General features: G+C 41.2%; 1 protein-coding gene across 1 annotated transcript; it reads right to left on the bottom strand.

The window, feature by feature from the left end:
- Positions 1-14,123: 14,123 nt before the first annotated feature.
- LOC120290625 (polygalacturonase At1g48100-like) lies at positions 14,124-15,967 on the bottom strand. The gene is made up of 5 exons (XM_039306957.1): positions 15,884-15,967; positions 15,494-15,718; positions 14,587-14,794; positions 14,285-14,475; positions 14,124-14,183 (listed from the first exon to the last, which is right to left on the bottom strand). The coding sequence occupies exons 1-5, from the start codon at positions 15,965-15,967 to the stop codon at positions 14,124-14,126; spliced, it is 768 nt and encodes a 255-aa protein (XP_039162891.1).
- Positions 15,968-16,359: the final 392 nt, after the last annotated feature.

Raw genomic sequence — 16,359 nt, 5'->3', positions numbered from 1 at the left:
AAGTCAACGGTCAAAGTCAACGGTCGGTCAACGGTCAACAGTCGGTCAACGGTCGCCGGACGGACCGGGCGGACCGGTCGGACCGGACAGACCGGTCGGGCCGGTTCGGGCGAACCGTCCGCACGTGCCGCGCGCGTGCGCGGGATGACGTCACGCGACGTCACCGGCATGTGCCGTGCGCGTGCCGGCGTCGCTGATTCGGGTCGGGTCATCGTCGGTCGGGTCGCCGGCGGTGACCGCCCGGCGAAACGTCGTCGCGATGACGTCATCCGAGCGGTTACCGACCGTTGGATGACGTCACGGTGACGTCATCACGTGACGTCAGCACGCGTCGGTCCGCGGACCGGCGCGTGCCGTTCGCGGTCGCCGGTGCGCACGTGCCGGTTCGCCATCGGCGCGTGTGGCGCACGCGCTGGCCATTGCCAGCGCTTCGGGCGCGTGGCGCCCACGCGCAGCGGCTTGTGGCGCGCGTGTGGGCGCGTGCGGCGTCGTCCGGCGACGCACAACATGTCGCCGGACTCGTCTCGACGACCTCTTTCACCCAGTGCTTTTAGAATTTAATTTCGACTTACGAAAACGCAGAAAAATGACCGAACAGCGATCGGGTGTCGGGATTTTCGCCCCGATCCGTACGGCCGAAGGTTTTTTGCGAAAAATCAATGAAAAAATGTCAAATTGATCGGGAAAACGTGAACTAGGGCTCGATACCAATGTTGGGAATGACTCGATCCCGAAAACCGGATTCGACACTAAATCGAACCCCTAAATCAATGCGGAAGACGAAGCCCGGGAAAACACGTATCACCGATCGTAAAGCACACCACAGAGTCGAGCGTACCTTGTTAGCCACAGATTAGACACTAATGCCGATAGAGGAAGAGAAATTCGTCCTTTGTTCGATCCGATGATGCTTGAAAGGGAGAAAACAGTGGCCTTGTGCTTACTGTCCTTTTTCTTTTGTTGGAGAGAGAGCGAGGGAGAGAACGTACGTACGTTCAGCCAAGCGTTTGTCTTCTCTCTCTCTCTCTCCTCCCTTTTATACCTTCCCCTTCCACGGGCCCTATTCCCGTGGGCCGGGCCTTTTTGGGTCCAACTTGAGCGGATGGGCCTTAAGCCCACCTCATAAATCCATCAGTTCTAATCTAAGATCATGAACATATTTCTTGCCATAGGTTTAAAATTGTCCCACCTTTAATTGAGTCAATGGCGAAGAAAATATAAAAATTTTCACTTAAATTTAATCTAAGGCGACGAAACTCGGTATGGCAAGCTGTTTTGTTGCCTTAGGGCATGACCAGCCGTTTTTCCTGTAATGTGCAGTAATGGAAAAAAGATGTATTGATTACCAAAAAAAAAAAGAAAAAGAAAAAGAAAAAAGATGTACCGTAATAGCCATTTCACCGTAATATAACACAATTGTAATAATTATTATGGTATTTGGTTTAAATAATGTAATACTTATTACACAGGTTTGTATTCATTGGCAACATCTATAAGAAGAAGCCAATAGCATCAGAATTCAAATATTATCCCTAAATTCAGAATTGGAGGGATTATAATCATCATCATTTCAATTAGTTAAATCGTGATTCATGAGTTTAATGCACCACACATATATTATCAGGTATTGTAATTTAATCAAGTATCTACTATCATAATTAAAAGATAAGCACATAGCATCTCATGATCTGGGTCGTTGTGACCCTCCCCGGACGGTTGCCACGAGCTCCGTGCGGAAGTCGCCGGCGCCGCTCGATCTGGTTGCAGCGACCCTGATCGCGATCAAATCGCGCGATTCGGGTCGCAGCGACCCGCCGTGCCGTGTCCTCCATATGGCGACCCTTGCCGGATCGCCGCCCGTGCCGTGTCCTCCACGAGCTCCGTGCGGAAGTCGCCGGCGCCGCTCGATCTGGTTGCAGCGACCCTGATCGCGATCAAATCGCGCGATTCGGGTCGCAGCGACCCTCGCCGTGCCGTGTCCTCCATATGGCGACCCTTGCTGGACTGCCTGCCCCTTGCCGGTGGTAACCAGCCAAGCCCTTGGCCAGCCAACTCTCATTTTTTCCCTTTTTTTTAATAACAAAACGCTTTTGCAAAGTCAATTTGTCCAAACACTATTTTGCTCAATAATACTTCATAATGGACTTTCACAAATACGGTTTACCAAACACAATTTGCATTTTGAAAAGCTCATTTAGCTCAAGAGTATTTACATTTTCTCAAGAACTTTCCCCAAAAACCTTCCCAAACGCACCCTTAGGCAATCATGCATGTAATACCCATAAACGTTATGAAGATATCATACATTATAGTCATTAGAACTAAAATTATTGTTACGTAAGTAGAAGTAAGCTTGAATTAACAAATATATAACTATTTATAAACTAGTAATTAAGATATTATTCACTATGAGTAAGATAAGATTGCCTTATGCAACATTTAGATAATCATACTTAATAGTATGGAACTGATATATTCTTACTATTACTTTTGAATACTTCTTAGAGTGCGTTTATCTCATGAAAAACTCAAGATTTGAAAAATATTTTTTTGCAAAATTAATTGGTTATATCGCTTAGAAAAATTAGTTAATAAAAACGTTTTTTAGTTATCACAACAATTTATGACTAACTATTTTTGTGGGTGATGAAAATATTTTTTATTCATTAAATTTTTTTTAAGCGATACAAGTGATCATTTTTCAGAAAATGTTTTCCAAATCTTGAGTGCTTTGTGAAACAAACACGCTCTTAACATAATAATGATTGTATACAACACAATTATCTTTACGTCAATATCTTTTAGTACATTATATGCTATAATATATAATTATGCCAAAATCTTGTAGTTAGTGTTAGAATTACATAAAAATATGAACAAATTAATCATAATTAGTATGAACTTTAGCTATAATTAATATAATCTATCACCGCTAGTGTCGGCGGGTGAAATGAGAGCGGGAACGGCCTCCCTTGCACACACCATTTGCCAAGCCTCTTAAAGCTCTTGCTCTGAAACAAGGAAGCAAACCTATAGAAATATCTAAATGAAAGCATAGATGTCCCTAAACAAAACTCCGACGACATGTAAACGGAGTTAGCAAGCAAAGGAGACTCCGTAAGAGAAAACTATATAAAAGTATATATGTATATAATCTCTAACATGAGTCTTGACCTGACCCAATCCCGTTGCTCGACCGCCTCCCAATCTGCACACAGTCGATCGGTAGGGAGATCAGCGTGGTCAGCTGCCCGAAGGTCTGCTAGCAGAAGGGGCCGTTGTTGTGAGAGGGGGGCTTCTGCGATGATGGCCTCAAGTCTATCGCCGACAAGGTGATTTCCTCGCAAGGCACGTTGTCGCTGCAAGCCAAGTCCACTAGCCTCTTTGTGTACGTCCCTGAGATGTGCTCGTAAGCGATGTCTCGCATCACCACAGCCGATGACTGGTTCGTGCACGTCGCGTGATCGCAGTAGTACTTGTTGGGAAAAAAGATTCGGGAAACGGATTCCCAAAACAGTGATTCGACACAGAATCGAACACAAACGTAGCATAAGCGAACTCAGGAAGAACATGTATCACCGATCCTAAGGCACATCACATAAACGAACGTACCTTTGTTTCCACAGACTAAACCCCGGTATTGCGAATAAAAAAGGAATAATCCACGCCGTTCTTCAGAGGATTCTTCTTTACTATTCTTCGGGAGAAAGCGGTGTGAGGAGAAGACGTAACTTCTGAGAGAGGACATGCAAAACCAAGAGAGCGTAATATCTCTTTTAAAAAAATACGTAACCTTTCAATCTCAGATAACCGCCTCTCTGATTTTCCTTTATTTATTTTTAATAACTTCCTCCATGGGCTGGGCCTTTTGGGCGGACGGGCCAACTTAGGCCCATCATAAAGGAAATTCCATCATCTCCTACTCGCACATGGTGGGCCAAAACCAACATGGGCGGATGGGCCTACTTAGGCCTATCAATGAAAAGTCTATCGTTAACTCCCACTTGACATGGTGGGCCGAACAGAATTCTCTTTTCCTCACTGCAACATTCATACTGGTGATAGTCCGTGCGACCAGCATACTTTGAGAGCTCATTGTCATACATCTGTTAGGAATATATAATAGCTCATAATGGGCATCACATTCTGAGTAGATTTAGTATGCAGTACCATAGATCAATCGATCGCATTTATATTTCTCTCTTGATCTCTTTTTAATCATTGATATATTGTATTCACAATTATGATTATTCCAAAGACCGTCATAATTGGTCGACCAGTGAACACAAAATTAATATGTGATTCTCCAAATTCGATCTTCCTCTTTTCTTCAAACTCTCAATTTCAGTTCAGCTTACTTTTCTAGAAATGTCCCATTAGATAAAATCAATTCATGATCATTGGCAACATCCTAAGATAACAAACACTAAATAGAAATCTTGAGAATAAGTAGGAGTCATGAGGGCACTAAATTGAGGAACTCTTTTCCTCAAGAGTTTCACACGACATAAAAGTTGAGATCAAAACTTTTGCCACTCTTATTGGTCATCTCATGCATACGTAGTATGAAATACGTATTACGGTATTTAACTCCTTTCCCATTGAGCGTATGTTTACACCTTTAATACCGTACATATGAAAGTTCAGATATACATAATGTCTAACTTGAGTTCACACATCTATTCGTTCATAAAATTCATCAGAACTCACATCTGACAGCATAGATAGATAAAGTAAAATATGTGGGTTATTTTACTTTGGGACAGAGAAAATATTATGTCATCATCTCAACACTTAGTTAAGACGACATATGTATTTTAAACTTGAGCTCTCAATTATCACATAGATAATAAGCTTAAAAACCGTCTCATCTTTATTTATCACACAATAAATAGAGGTGATTACCCGTGTGAATGAGCTAATCTCTTATCTATCCGAAATACTTTCTTAATTATATATATAATGCACTAAGCATTAAGAAGCATAAATGTCAAACAAAGATTCATAGGCATTAATGATAAAAACACAAAATTCATTAAATGTGAACACTTTATGGAAATTACAATACTCAGCACATCAGCCTCTACGTAGTCCTAGAGATTTTACATGACCACAAAACACATCTCTAGGTATTGGCTTTGTCATAGGATCTGCTACCATTTTATGCGTAGATATGTACTGTAAGTTCACATCCTTTCGTGCAATCATATTCTTGACAAAATTATACTTGGTATCTATATGTTTGGTTTTGCCATGATATTTTGAATCTTTGGTATACGCTATAGCTGCTTGGCTATCACAGTTAACCAATAATGGATTTGCAGCATATCCAATAACACCCAAATGATCTAAAAATCTCTTAAGCCAAACACCTTCTTGTACTGCTGCTGATAGTGCCACGAACTCAGCTTCCATCGTGGACAATGCTATACACGTTTGCTTTTTACTGTTCCAAGATATGACGCCATTGTTTAGTAATAAAGCAAAACCAGAGGTATATTTCCTTTAATCTAAATCCCCTCCCCAATCAGCATCTGAATAGCCTTCAAGTTGCAGATCCTTGGTAATTCAGCTTGTAATCGGCAGTTCCTTTCAGATACCTCAGTATTCTTTTAACGACCTTCCAATGTGCTTGACCTGGTTTGGATTGGTATCTAGTCACCATTCCAACTGCAAAACATATGTCAGGTCTTGTACACATCATAGCGTACATCAAACTCCCAACATCACTAGCATAATGAATGTGTTTAATGAGTTCCTTCTCTTGTAGAGTCCTTGAACACAATCTATGGCTCAATCCTTCACATTCTGCAATAGGAGTATTAATGGGTTTACACTCTTGCATATGAAATCGTTCAAGAACCTTATTTATGTATGTTTCTTGCAAAAGAGATAATGATCTCTTCGAATGATCTCTTGAAATCTTAACTCCAAGAATGTATGTAGCCTCACCCATATCTTTCATCTCAAAGTTGGAAAATAACCAACTCTTCACAGTATTTACAAACTCCATATTATAGAACCGGGGAAGGAGAGTAAATTTCCTGTAGGTATGCATCCCACAGTGGGCGAACAACTCCCGTTCAAGCCCTTTAGGGACAGCCTTTTAGCAGAAAACCACTCAGCCCTTTAGTTCAGAGCCTAGAGACACTTAGAGATGCTAGGATGGAAACGTTTCTAACCTACCCAAGCTGCATTTCTTGGAGGATCATACCAGGCTGGAGAAGAAGATGAATTTAGAAAGTCATGGAGAGGTTTTTCACAAAGCACACACTTTTACTTCATATCATCAACATATAATGATATGATCACAAATTGATCTTTGGATCTTTTGATATATACACAATGATCCTCATCTATCATTGTAAAATTATATACCATTATGGCATTATGAAAACGTATATACCATTGTCTTGATAATTACTTAAGGCCGTATATCGATCTCAAAAGTCGACATACCTTTCCTTCTTGGCCTTCTATAATGAAACTAGCAGGTTGTTATATATATATATTTCTTCCTCTAATTCTCCATTGAGGAAAGCAGTTTTTACATCCATTTGATGTAACTCAAGATCCATACTAGCCACTATTGCCAGAATAATGCGAATCGAGGTAAATCTCACTACAAGAGAAAATGTTTTTTCATAATCAATTTCTTTTTGTTGATTATACCCCTTCGCCACAAGGCGAGCCTTATGCCTTTCTATCGAGCCATCAGTTTTACGCTTTATTTTGAGAACCCACTTGTTCCCAATAGCTTTGTGTCCTTTTGGAAGATCAACCAGTTCCCAAACTTGGTTTGACTTCATTGACTCAATCTCCTCTTCCATTGCATAAATCCATTTTTCCTTACTAGGGCAATTTAGAGCCTCATTAACATTTATTGGCTCATCCTCATCTTGTGGAGCAACCATGAAAGTTTCTCCTTCAATGTCAAAACGTCGACGGAGAATACTTTTGCGACTTGTTCACCGTATGGGAGATTGTACACTTTGCACATCATTCCCCATCATGCTCCCACTCAGATTAGATAATGACGACATCATCTCATCATGTGGTTGTAATTGAGAGTGAGTTGAATTAAATTCATCACTTCTCATGTTACTCCCATTTGGAGGAACTCCATTAAGTTCATTATCTTGATCCAAGATTTCAAATAGGGAGTAATCTTCATCTATTTCGCAATTCTTAGGAAATTCATTCTCTAAGAATGTGACGTTCCGTGATTTGAATTCAGTTATACTTCCACTTTCTTGCTCACCTATGAACATATACCCTTTCGAGTGTTTAGAGTAGCTTATGAAAATACTCTTTTTTTCTCCGGGACCCAATTTCCCAAACTTGTGAAAGTGCTCATGAGTATAGGCAGCATAACCCCACAGTTTAAGAAAACTTAAGTATGATTTTCTGCCTGTCCATAACTCATATGGAGTGGAAGTAACTGATTTGGAAAGTACTCGGTTAAGTATATAGGTAGCAGTTAATAACGCATCACTCCAAAAAGTAATAGGTAAGTTAGCATGTGCCATCATGAACCTAACCATTTTCAGTAGGGTTCTGTTCCTCATCTCCGCAACACCATTTTGTTGAGGAGTATAAGACAACTGTCTTTCTATTCCTTTTTCATCACATAATTTTCTGAACTCATCAGATAAATATTCTCGACCTCGATCGGATCGTAATACTTTTATTTTCTTGTCTAATTGATTTTCTGCCAAGTTCATAAACCTTTTGAAACAACTTAATACTTCAGATTTATGGGAAATCAAATAGACATATCCGAATCGAGTATAATCATCTATAAATGTGATGAAATAAATAGCCCCATGCCTTTCTCTCACATTTATTGGACTACAAACGTCAGAATGAATTAAAATCAAGCTTAACCAACACTAAAACAGACACTAAATTTCGACGAATCTCCGGAGCATATAAAATATCGTGTAGGAACAAGGTGCGTCCACCACGCATGTTCAATTGGCGGGTACCAATTGTGGCATCCCAAAAATTCAAGACAAGCTCTAAGGTGTATTAAAGCCCATAATTAGGTAATAAAATTACCTATGGTTTATGCTTTAGCCATTAGTCTCCTCTTAAGACTAAGTGATATGTGCTTGTGTTCATAAAATCTTGAAATTAGTATTATAGGATAAACTAATGAGAATAATCTATTATTGGCTATGCACCTCATAGACTAAATTTCCTATAAATAAAATGTTACAAGATTTTGGCCATGTGGAATTTAAAACTTAAAACCTATAAAAGAAAGAATAAAAGGTAAAATTTGACTTTTTATTTAGGTTTGGGCCTTAGGCCCAAGAGTGAACTTTGATGGGCCAAGATAGTCGGCCCATTGAAGCCCACAAATGAGCTGTCGTCGGCCACAAGGGAGGCCAGTCCAATCCAAGCCCAAGCCCAAGCCCATCTTGCATGTGTCATGCCAAGTGGCAAGAGGAGGGCTTCATGCATTGGCTATCAAGGGAGGCTACTAATCATTACTAATGATTGTGGCTTAAGGCAAATAAAAGGGGGAGAGAGAGTGGCCGGTTGGTGATTTTTGGCCAAGTCAAGTGAGAGAGAGAGAGAGAGAGAGAATCACCGAGAGAGGGAGAGGAACTGAGGAGGAGAAGGAGCCGTCCACCCATCGCCGCCCGCACGCCGTCCGTCCGTCGCCGGTGTGCCGTCCATTTGCTGTCGTCCGCTTGATCTTAGAGGCAAGTTAGGATCGATTTCCACTCTTGCATGTGTGTCTTGCATGTGTGATTTATTGGTGGTAGATCTCGGATGTTTAGGGTAGGCAAAACCGATGCTAGAGTGTGACTTGTTCTTGAAAAAGCTTGCTGAATTCGTGTAAACCGCCTGACCCAGAAACTTGTGGAGGCTTGCATGCATGTTTCGAGTTCGATTTTGACTTCGACTCCTTCATGAAATTTGTAGACAACATCTCAAGGTATAACATACTAAACTTTGAGACAAAAATACTGAGTTTTAGGGGGTGAAACCCATCCTCTACGAAAAGGCTAGATCTGGAACGGTTTCGTCGACCTCTTGATGGTTTTGTGTGCTGCATGTCACTTTTTACCGAGAATCTTCCTTCAACTTCTTCATGAAACTTGTAGATAACATCCTAAAGACTATCATACTCAAAATTTAGGTAAAATGAGCAAGTGTAGCCTAGTGAATCGACTTTCTCTTGAAGACGGTAAATCTGGAAACACGGTACTGGACACCCGAGACTCTTGGACCCATATGGTGACTATTATTTAGAAATTTCACTTAGATTAATTAATGAAAGTTGTAGGGGACCTCTTGAGGTACAACATATCCAAATTTCAGAGGAAACGAAGAAGAATAAATGGGTGAAAACTCGATATTTCGGAGATAGCTATTCTGGACGTTTCGGTACTAGAATCAGAAGCTTCGGACGTCTGTAGAAAATTATCTAGAGCGAATCTGGCCTAGATTTCTTCATAATAAATATATTTTAGTGTATTAAATATAACCTGGTAAAATTTCATAATTTTCGGAGGTCATTCGAGTATTTTAATCGAATTATTTCAAAAACTGCGCATTCCGTTTCTATCCGAAATTACATGCTGTATTTGCGTGAATTATATCTTCTTGTGTGAAACTCTTTTGGGCATGTGTTCTTCATGAAATTGTTATATTTTGACTTGTCTATCACATATCTTGATTTCATGATTTTTGAGAATCATATGGATATTTAATTTAAATATTTTCTAAAATGGTACAAGCTGGAATTTTGTAAACTTCAAAAAGGCATGATAAATGGACTATTCCAAATTGTATGAACTTTATGAATTGTATTGTTATGAGTGATTGTGTCTTGCTGCATGTATGATGATGATTTGAGATGCATGTATGAATTCAAGGATGAATATGATCTTGATTGCCATCACATCACATGCCATGTTAAAATTGAACTATAATTGAAGATGTGAATTGAGATAAATGAGAAGGCTGTCGGAGGTGTGAGCCGACGATGCCCCGGGAGTGTCGGGATGCCTGGCTAGAAGGGTACGGCTAGTTGCCTGGTGGCCTTGAATGGCCGGATACCGGAGGGTCCTCGGGAGTATCGGGATGCCCGGAGAGTGGGGGAGCTGGAAGCTCGGCAGGTATTGTGCCGATGGATGCCTCATGATGCCAGTTGGGGTGCGAGATGCCTGGCTAGAAGGTTACGGCCGGTTGCCTGGTGGCCTTAAATGGATGAATGCCGGAGGGTCCTCGTGATGCCAGTTGGGGTACGAGATGCCCGGAGAGTGGGGGAGCCGGATGCCTGATTGTATCTTGGATACATGTGGGATGCAAACATTAGTCCCGGGAAAGAGAAATGTGGCGGTCCAAAATGAAAGGATGAAATCAAGAAATTGAAATTGAATTATGCATGATGATATATGCATGATATGATGATGATATGTGCATGGATGCATGGTAATGATGATGGTCATGTGATATGATGATGATAAGTGCATGGATGCATGGTAATGATGATGGTACATGTGATATGATGATGAGGAGTGCATAGATGCATGATGATGGTAAGTGTATGACATGATGGTGATGACTATGTGATGATGTATGTACATAAGGTATGGTGACATGTGCATGATACCAAGGTAATTGTGCATGGATGCTTTAATGACATATGATGCTATGATTGTGATGATTGGGTGATGCATGATGCATTGAGTGGTTTATTGGTCCTTTACTTGCTGAGTGGTTGTACTCACTCCTTCGGAGACCAACATTTCAGATTAGCAGGATGCCGCTCCCTGCTGTCACGCGGTGCGTCTTTTACGGCCTTCCTTCAGATGTGGAGGTCGAGTGTGTGGAGACCGACTGTCCCACAATTCCTGGTCTGACATTTATTCGAGTTCGCGCCTTAGTGATGTATGGCGTGGGCCTAGCTGGGGCCCCTGTCATTTAGGAGTTCATATTCATCCATGTTCGTCGAGACGGAGTGATGCGTGGGATGTTACCGCCGCCATCGCCTGATGCACCGGGATGGGTGTGAGGGCTCGTGCGTGAGAAGTAGGAGCTGTAACTTTTTGGGATGATTAGCCAACACTAGTTGATTGGGGATCTTGCACAATAGACATAGTGGGTCGAGTGTTTCTTTTTGGGGTTATGGCCGAGTGTAGCTACAAGTCTTAGCTTTTCTTTTGATGTACCGACCCAAGGAAACCCATCATGGAAAATATGTAAATAAAAGTGTCGTGGCTTTATCTTTTCTTATGATGTTTAGTGGTGTGCAATTGTATCATGGTTGATGGAGGGAGAGATGGCGATGTTATATTTTGCTTCCGTTAATGAGTCGCGCTAGGACCGTTTAAAAAAAAATGTTTATGATTTACGACGCTTCTTCTAAGAGATGTAACTAGTGTTCCATTAGGTGTAGCATTAGGTGCCTGTGGCGACCTAAGGTGGTTCGGGGTGCCACACCAATCCCTTTAACTTCAGCTCTGGAGTTATTTCCTACATAGATCCACTTAGTTCTAGTCGGAACTCGTCGAAATTCTACGAAGGATTCTCTATCCTTCGCTATATGGTCTGTTGCTCCCAAATCTACAGTCCACAAAGGATTAGATTCAGTTAAGAACACAGAACTTGACACATTAGCAAAGCTCTTAAGAGTACAAGGGGTGAGTACCTTCTTTGACTCGCGACAGTCGTGAGCGTAGTGACCCTTCTGATTACAGTTGTAACACTTTGCCCTTGAAATACTCTTCACTCGAGGACGTTTTCCTCTTTTATGTTGGTAAGCTCTTGGTTTCTTGCAAGAAGGACTTAATCCCTTGCATTTCCACACATTGAACGAATCAATGCATTTGCGCTTAAAGCTCGAAACTCCTTCTGAGCTGGAAGCAATATAGCAAATATGTGTTTCCTTCTCAAATGCCTTAAGACAGTCCTCTGCTAGCTCAAGGTGGCACACAGCATCCTCAATTTCTTCCATAACATGGTCAATAGTTTCTAGTGTTTCTTGCTTTTCAAGCACACATTGAATTTTCATATTCAATATTTCACAATTCTCGCCGTTCATTTTGTCTTCTTTGTTAAAATCAGCAATTATGTTCTTAGTTGCTGAATCCATCGATCTGAACATATCATACACATATGCACGAATTATTAATGTCTATCATTTATGCATTTATTTTGCATAAAACCATCATATTAATTAATAATTTCAAATTAGGTTTCAGAATCAAGAGATTACTATGTTTCCAATCATCATCCAAAAATCCTAACTTGAAATTATCATTAATATGATTTTCTATACAAAATAAGTCCAGCAAAGTCACTAAAACTTTCTTGAACTTCCCACAACGAATTGTAAATTAACATGCTAATTTACAACAATAAATAACATTGAACTTTCAATAATTAATCATGTCCATTACACTAAGTAATATATTCAAAGGAAAAATTATCAACATAGAAAGAGATATCTGCACCTAAAACATCTCATACTCATCTAAGAAATAAGTAGGGAAAGTCTTATCTAATCTATCAGTAATATTCTCTAAGAGATCTGAAGACACATCGGCCAACCACAAAAAAACTTTTGGAGAGCTCTCATGCCACCTCCAAGGCACATTCACTCTGCACCATGTGACACTCAATCCAAGGGTTAAAGTTTTGGTCAACTCGATCATATGATATTCTCTTACAAAAGCTTCTGCAAGCCTCCTATAATCTGGAACCATGTTGACCTCCCATAGATGATCTAACACTACTTGCCATTTAGGTGGAAGAGTGTTCATTAAGACCGCCACATTCCAAAATCTGGCATAAAATAACCACTCCAGATAATTTCTTGTATTATCTGATTGACCATGACCACGTGTGATACTATATCACCATCATTCCACCGATAATTAGCTAACTCTATTATTAGCCTTTTAATTCTTGTCTTCTCTTCGTCCGTTCTCAGAAATGCAAGCATGCGTGCATAACGCATCATAGTTCCCGCAACAAATACAGAAAAAAAAAATGATTACATATAATCCACATAGACATAATTGAAAAAAGAAACACATTCCTTTTCCTCATTTTTTTTAAGTCAACGGTCAACAGTCAAAGTCAACAGTGGTCAACGCATGACCGGGTCAAGTCAACGGGTCGGTCAACGGGTCCTCCGTGTCGAACGAGTCGAGTTGGGTTGGTCCGGTCGGGCTGGTCAGATAGACCGACTGGCACGTGCCCTACGTATGCGTGGGCAACCGCCGGCCGATGTCATGATGACGTCCGCCGGCGCATGCCTCGCACACGCAGGCAGTTGCCGTGCAAGCGTGCGGTTATCGTGCGCATGCGTCGCACATGTCTGGGAACCGTCGCACGTGCCAACGAAGCCGAACTCTTCGGCCGCGCATGGCGGTGCGTCTGGCGGCGTCCGGCGACAAGCGACCACTCGAAATTCTCGTATTGTTGAGCACTTCAACCCTAAGTAATCAGAATTGCAATTCGATCTACGGAAAAACCAAAAATAGGGGGAACAGTACAGCATCGAGATTTTTCCATCTCTAAAGCGATTAACGGTGACGTTTAACAAAAAACAATCAATCAAAAATTGTTTATAAACATAAACAGTAATCGGGAAACATGATTAAGAGGCTCTGATACCAATGTTAGGAAAAAATATTCGGGAAACAGATCCCCAAAACAGTGATTTGACACAGAATCGAACACAAACATAGCGGAAGCGAACCCAGGAAGAACATGTATCACTGATCCTAAGGCACATCACATAAACGAACGTACCTTTGTTTCCACAGACTAAACCTCGGTGTTGCGAATCAAAGAGGAATAATCCACGCCGTTCTTCAGAGGATTCTTCTTTACTGTTCTTCGGGAGAAAGCGGTGTGAGGAGAAGACGTAACTTCTGAGAGAGGATGTGCAAAACCGAGAGAGCGTAATCTCTCTTTTTCAAAAAATACGTAACCTTTCAATCTCAAATAACCGCCTTTTTGATTTTCCTTTATTTTTTTTAATAACTTCCTCCATGACCCTCAACTCACGGGCCAAGCCTTTTGGGTGGACATGCCAACTCAGGCCCATCATAAAGGAAAATCCATCAGTACTGGTCAATGATGATTGGCCATCAGACCTCGGAGACTCGAATGTTCGAGAACCTCACTCCATAAACAGATCCTGACCCACCCTGCATCCGACACGTATCATTCGTAAAAAGACATTATAAATTGTCAATTTTCAAGGCTGTTCATGTTTTAATGTCGTTCAGGACGCAATTTTTTCTTTTACCTGCCACGATTTTATCCTAACGCCGTTCATCGTCCCTTGCAGATCGACGTCTCGAACGGTGATGTTGTGCACACATGCTCTGGAGTGGTCTTTTCCTAGGCTTCCGATGCTGATCCCGTGCCCCGGACCGCAGTGCACGTCGTGTATGTTAATGTTGGAACATCCGCTGACGATCGAAATGCAGTCGTCCCCTGTATGAAACACGGTAACAGAATCCAAGTCGAGCATTCTACTAGATTGAAGAAACGTAACATTCGATATCTATGCATTTCCAATGAAATTTTCGTGGAAATTGTGGTTACCGCAGGCGAGAGTAGCATCGTGGATCGTCACGTCTTGGGAGTTCCCGAGGTGGATCCCATCGGTGTTGGGACTGTCGCCCGGGGACGAAATGCTCATGTCGCGCACGAGAACGCCGACGCAGTGGTCGAACGTGAGGTGGAAGTTGGGGCTGTTCTGGATCTTGATGCCGCTGAACGTGACATTGAGACAGTGATCGAATCTCATTGCCTGATCAACCAAAGCCATGAAAAAGAAGAGGAGATTCATATCAATCTTCTGCATGATCACACAATTTGGAAAAAACTCAGGCGATTATAGCTAGGGATGATCGGTTAGTGGCTCTTACGGTCGGTTTGTTCTGGGGCATTGAACTCAACTCCTCTTTCGCCTGCCACAAGTTCGACAAAATAGTAGATGGAAACACGATTAGTTGAATTCTCAAGCAATGATTTTGCAAGAAAATGCATATGGTACCCAAGCCCAACGACACAGATATAGTATAGTGATTACTTCCCAATTGTAATATTAATAAGTTCAAGGAAATCAAAATCGTGTGCGAATTCAAGTAAAACATTTTGCAATTAAATCATAAGGTAAATTACTCACACAAATACTCGAAAAAATAACGCTAAAATATACTTTTTAATAAGTCAAATGCAAGAATAAACGGAATTAGAGACGATAATCACACAAAAATAAGAAGTCAAGGACTATAGGCATCTCTAGATTTTTGCATCTCAAGAATTTGCGCTTGTTCATAATTCGGAAAATTTATTTGTTGTGATTAACATGGTCTTTTTAAGACAAATTAGCATCTTATTGACGGTTTAAAGAATCTGGTGGAGTCCAAACACAAAAAAATAGTGGCGTCAAATTGAAACATCTTTAATTAGCAGAGCGGAAGCCACCGTCGAAGGCGTTTGTCACCTGTGTATCGGCGTCCTCGGAGTCCATTCCATCGTCGGCATCATTATCGACATCGAGAAGGTCATCATTGAGATCCTCAGACTGTGAGCGGCGCCACCAAACGGAGCCTCGGCCGTCGACGGTTCCGCTTCCTTGCAATGTGAAGCGACTCAGCTTGTCGAAGTGAAGCCAATGCTCGCCACCCCAAACCTGGGGATCCGTCGGAGCAACTACCGTCCCGTCTAGCTGAAAAAATATCCAAACCATAGTGTTGATCAGAACGGATTACAGCAAAAGTATTTTTTTTTTTTTTTGGGTGAGATCCTGTGCAATTGTGTTATCTGAATAGATTTGTAAAAAGAAAGCGCAATTCTAATATTTTCCCTCTCGTTTGTTGTGATATATCTGTACCTGGAGTATAATGTTTTCTTGACAGTGTTCACCCACGAAGGAGATGGGCCCAACAAGGAAGACATGGTTTGCAGGAACCACCATCGTTGATGCCTCCACGTCGCATGAAGCTGCCCATGCATCTTGGAATGCCTGTGAGACGCAACAGAAGGAAAATAAAAACTTCAATTGCTTATCTAGCTAAATCTTAACGTCAACAAGAGATCATGGAGCAATTAGGTTTTTTTATTATTAATAGTTAGGCTTATGTTGACTAGTGCCTTGTCAGTTAAGCAAGGCTAGGGATTAGATTTTGATTACCGAACTCGTTTAGTCAAGTGATTTGGGAAGATTATTCAAAACTTTTAAGGTTTAGAACCCTCTAGACATTAATGTTTAGTTTAATGAAGCGAGGCAAAGTGCTACCCGGGACACTTAATTTGCATCATAAATTAGGGTTTCATCTTTTTCTTTTCTTTTAGTGATGCATTCTAAAT

This window comes from Eucalyptus grandis, chromosome 2 (assembly GCF_016545825.1).
Source record: "Eucalyptus grandis isolate ANBG69807.140 chromosome 2, ASM1654582v1, whole genome shotgun sequence".
NCBI classification, from domain to species: Eukaryota; Viridiplantae; Streptophyta; class Magnoliopsida; order Myrtales; family Myrtaceae; genus Eucalyptus; species Eucalyptus grandis.
The sequence above is the reverse complement of the archived record's forward strand: the minus strand, read 5'-3'. Positions and strand labels throughout refer to the sequence as shown.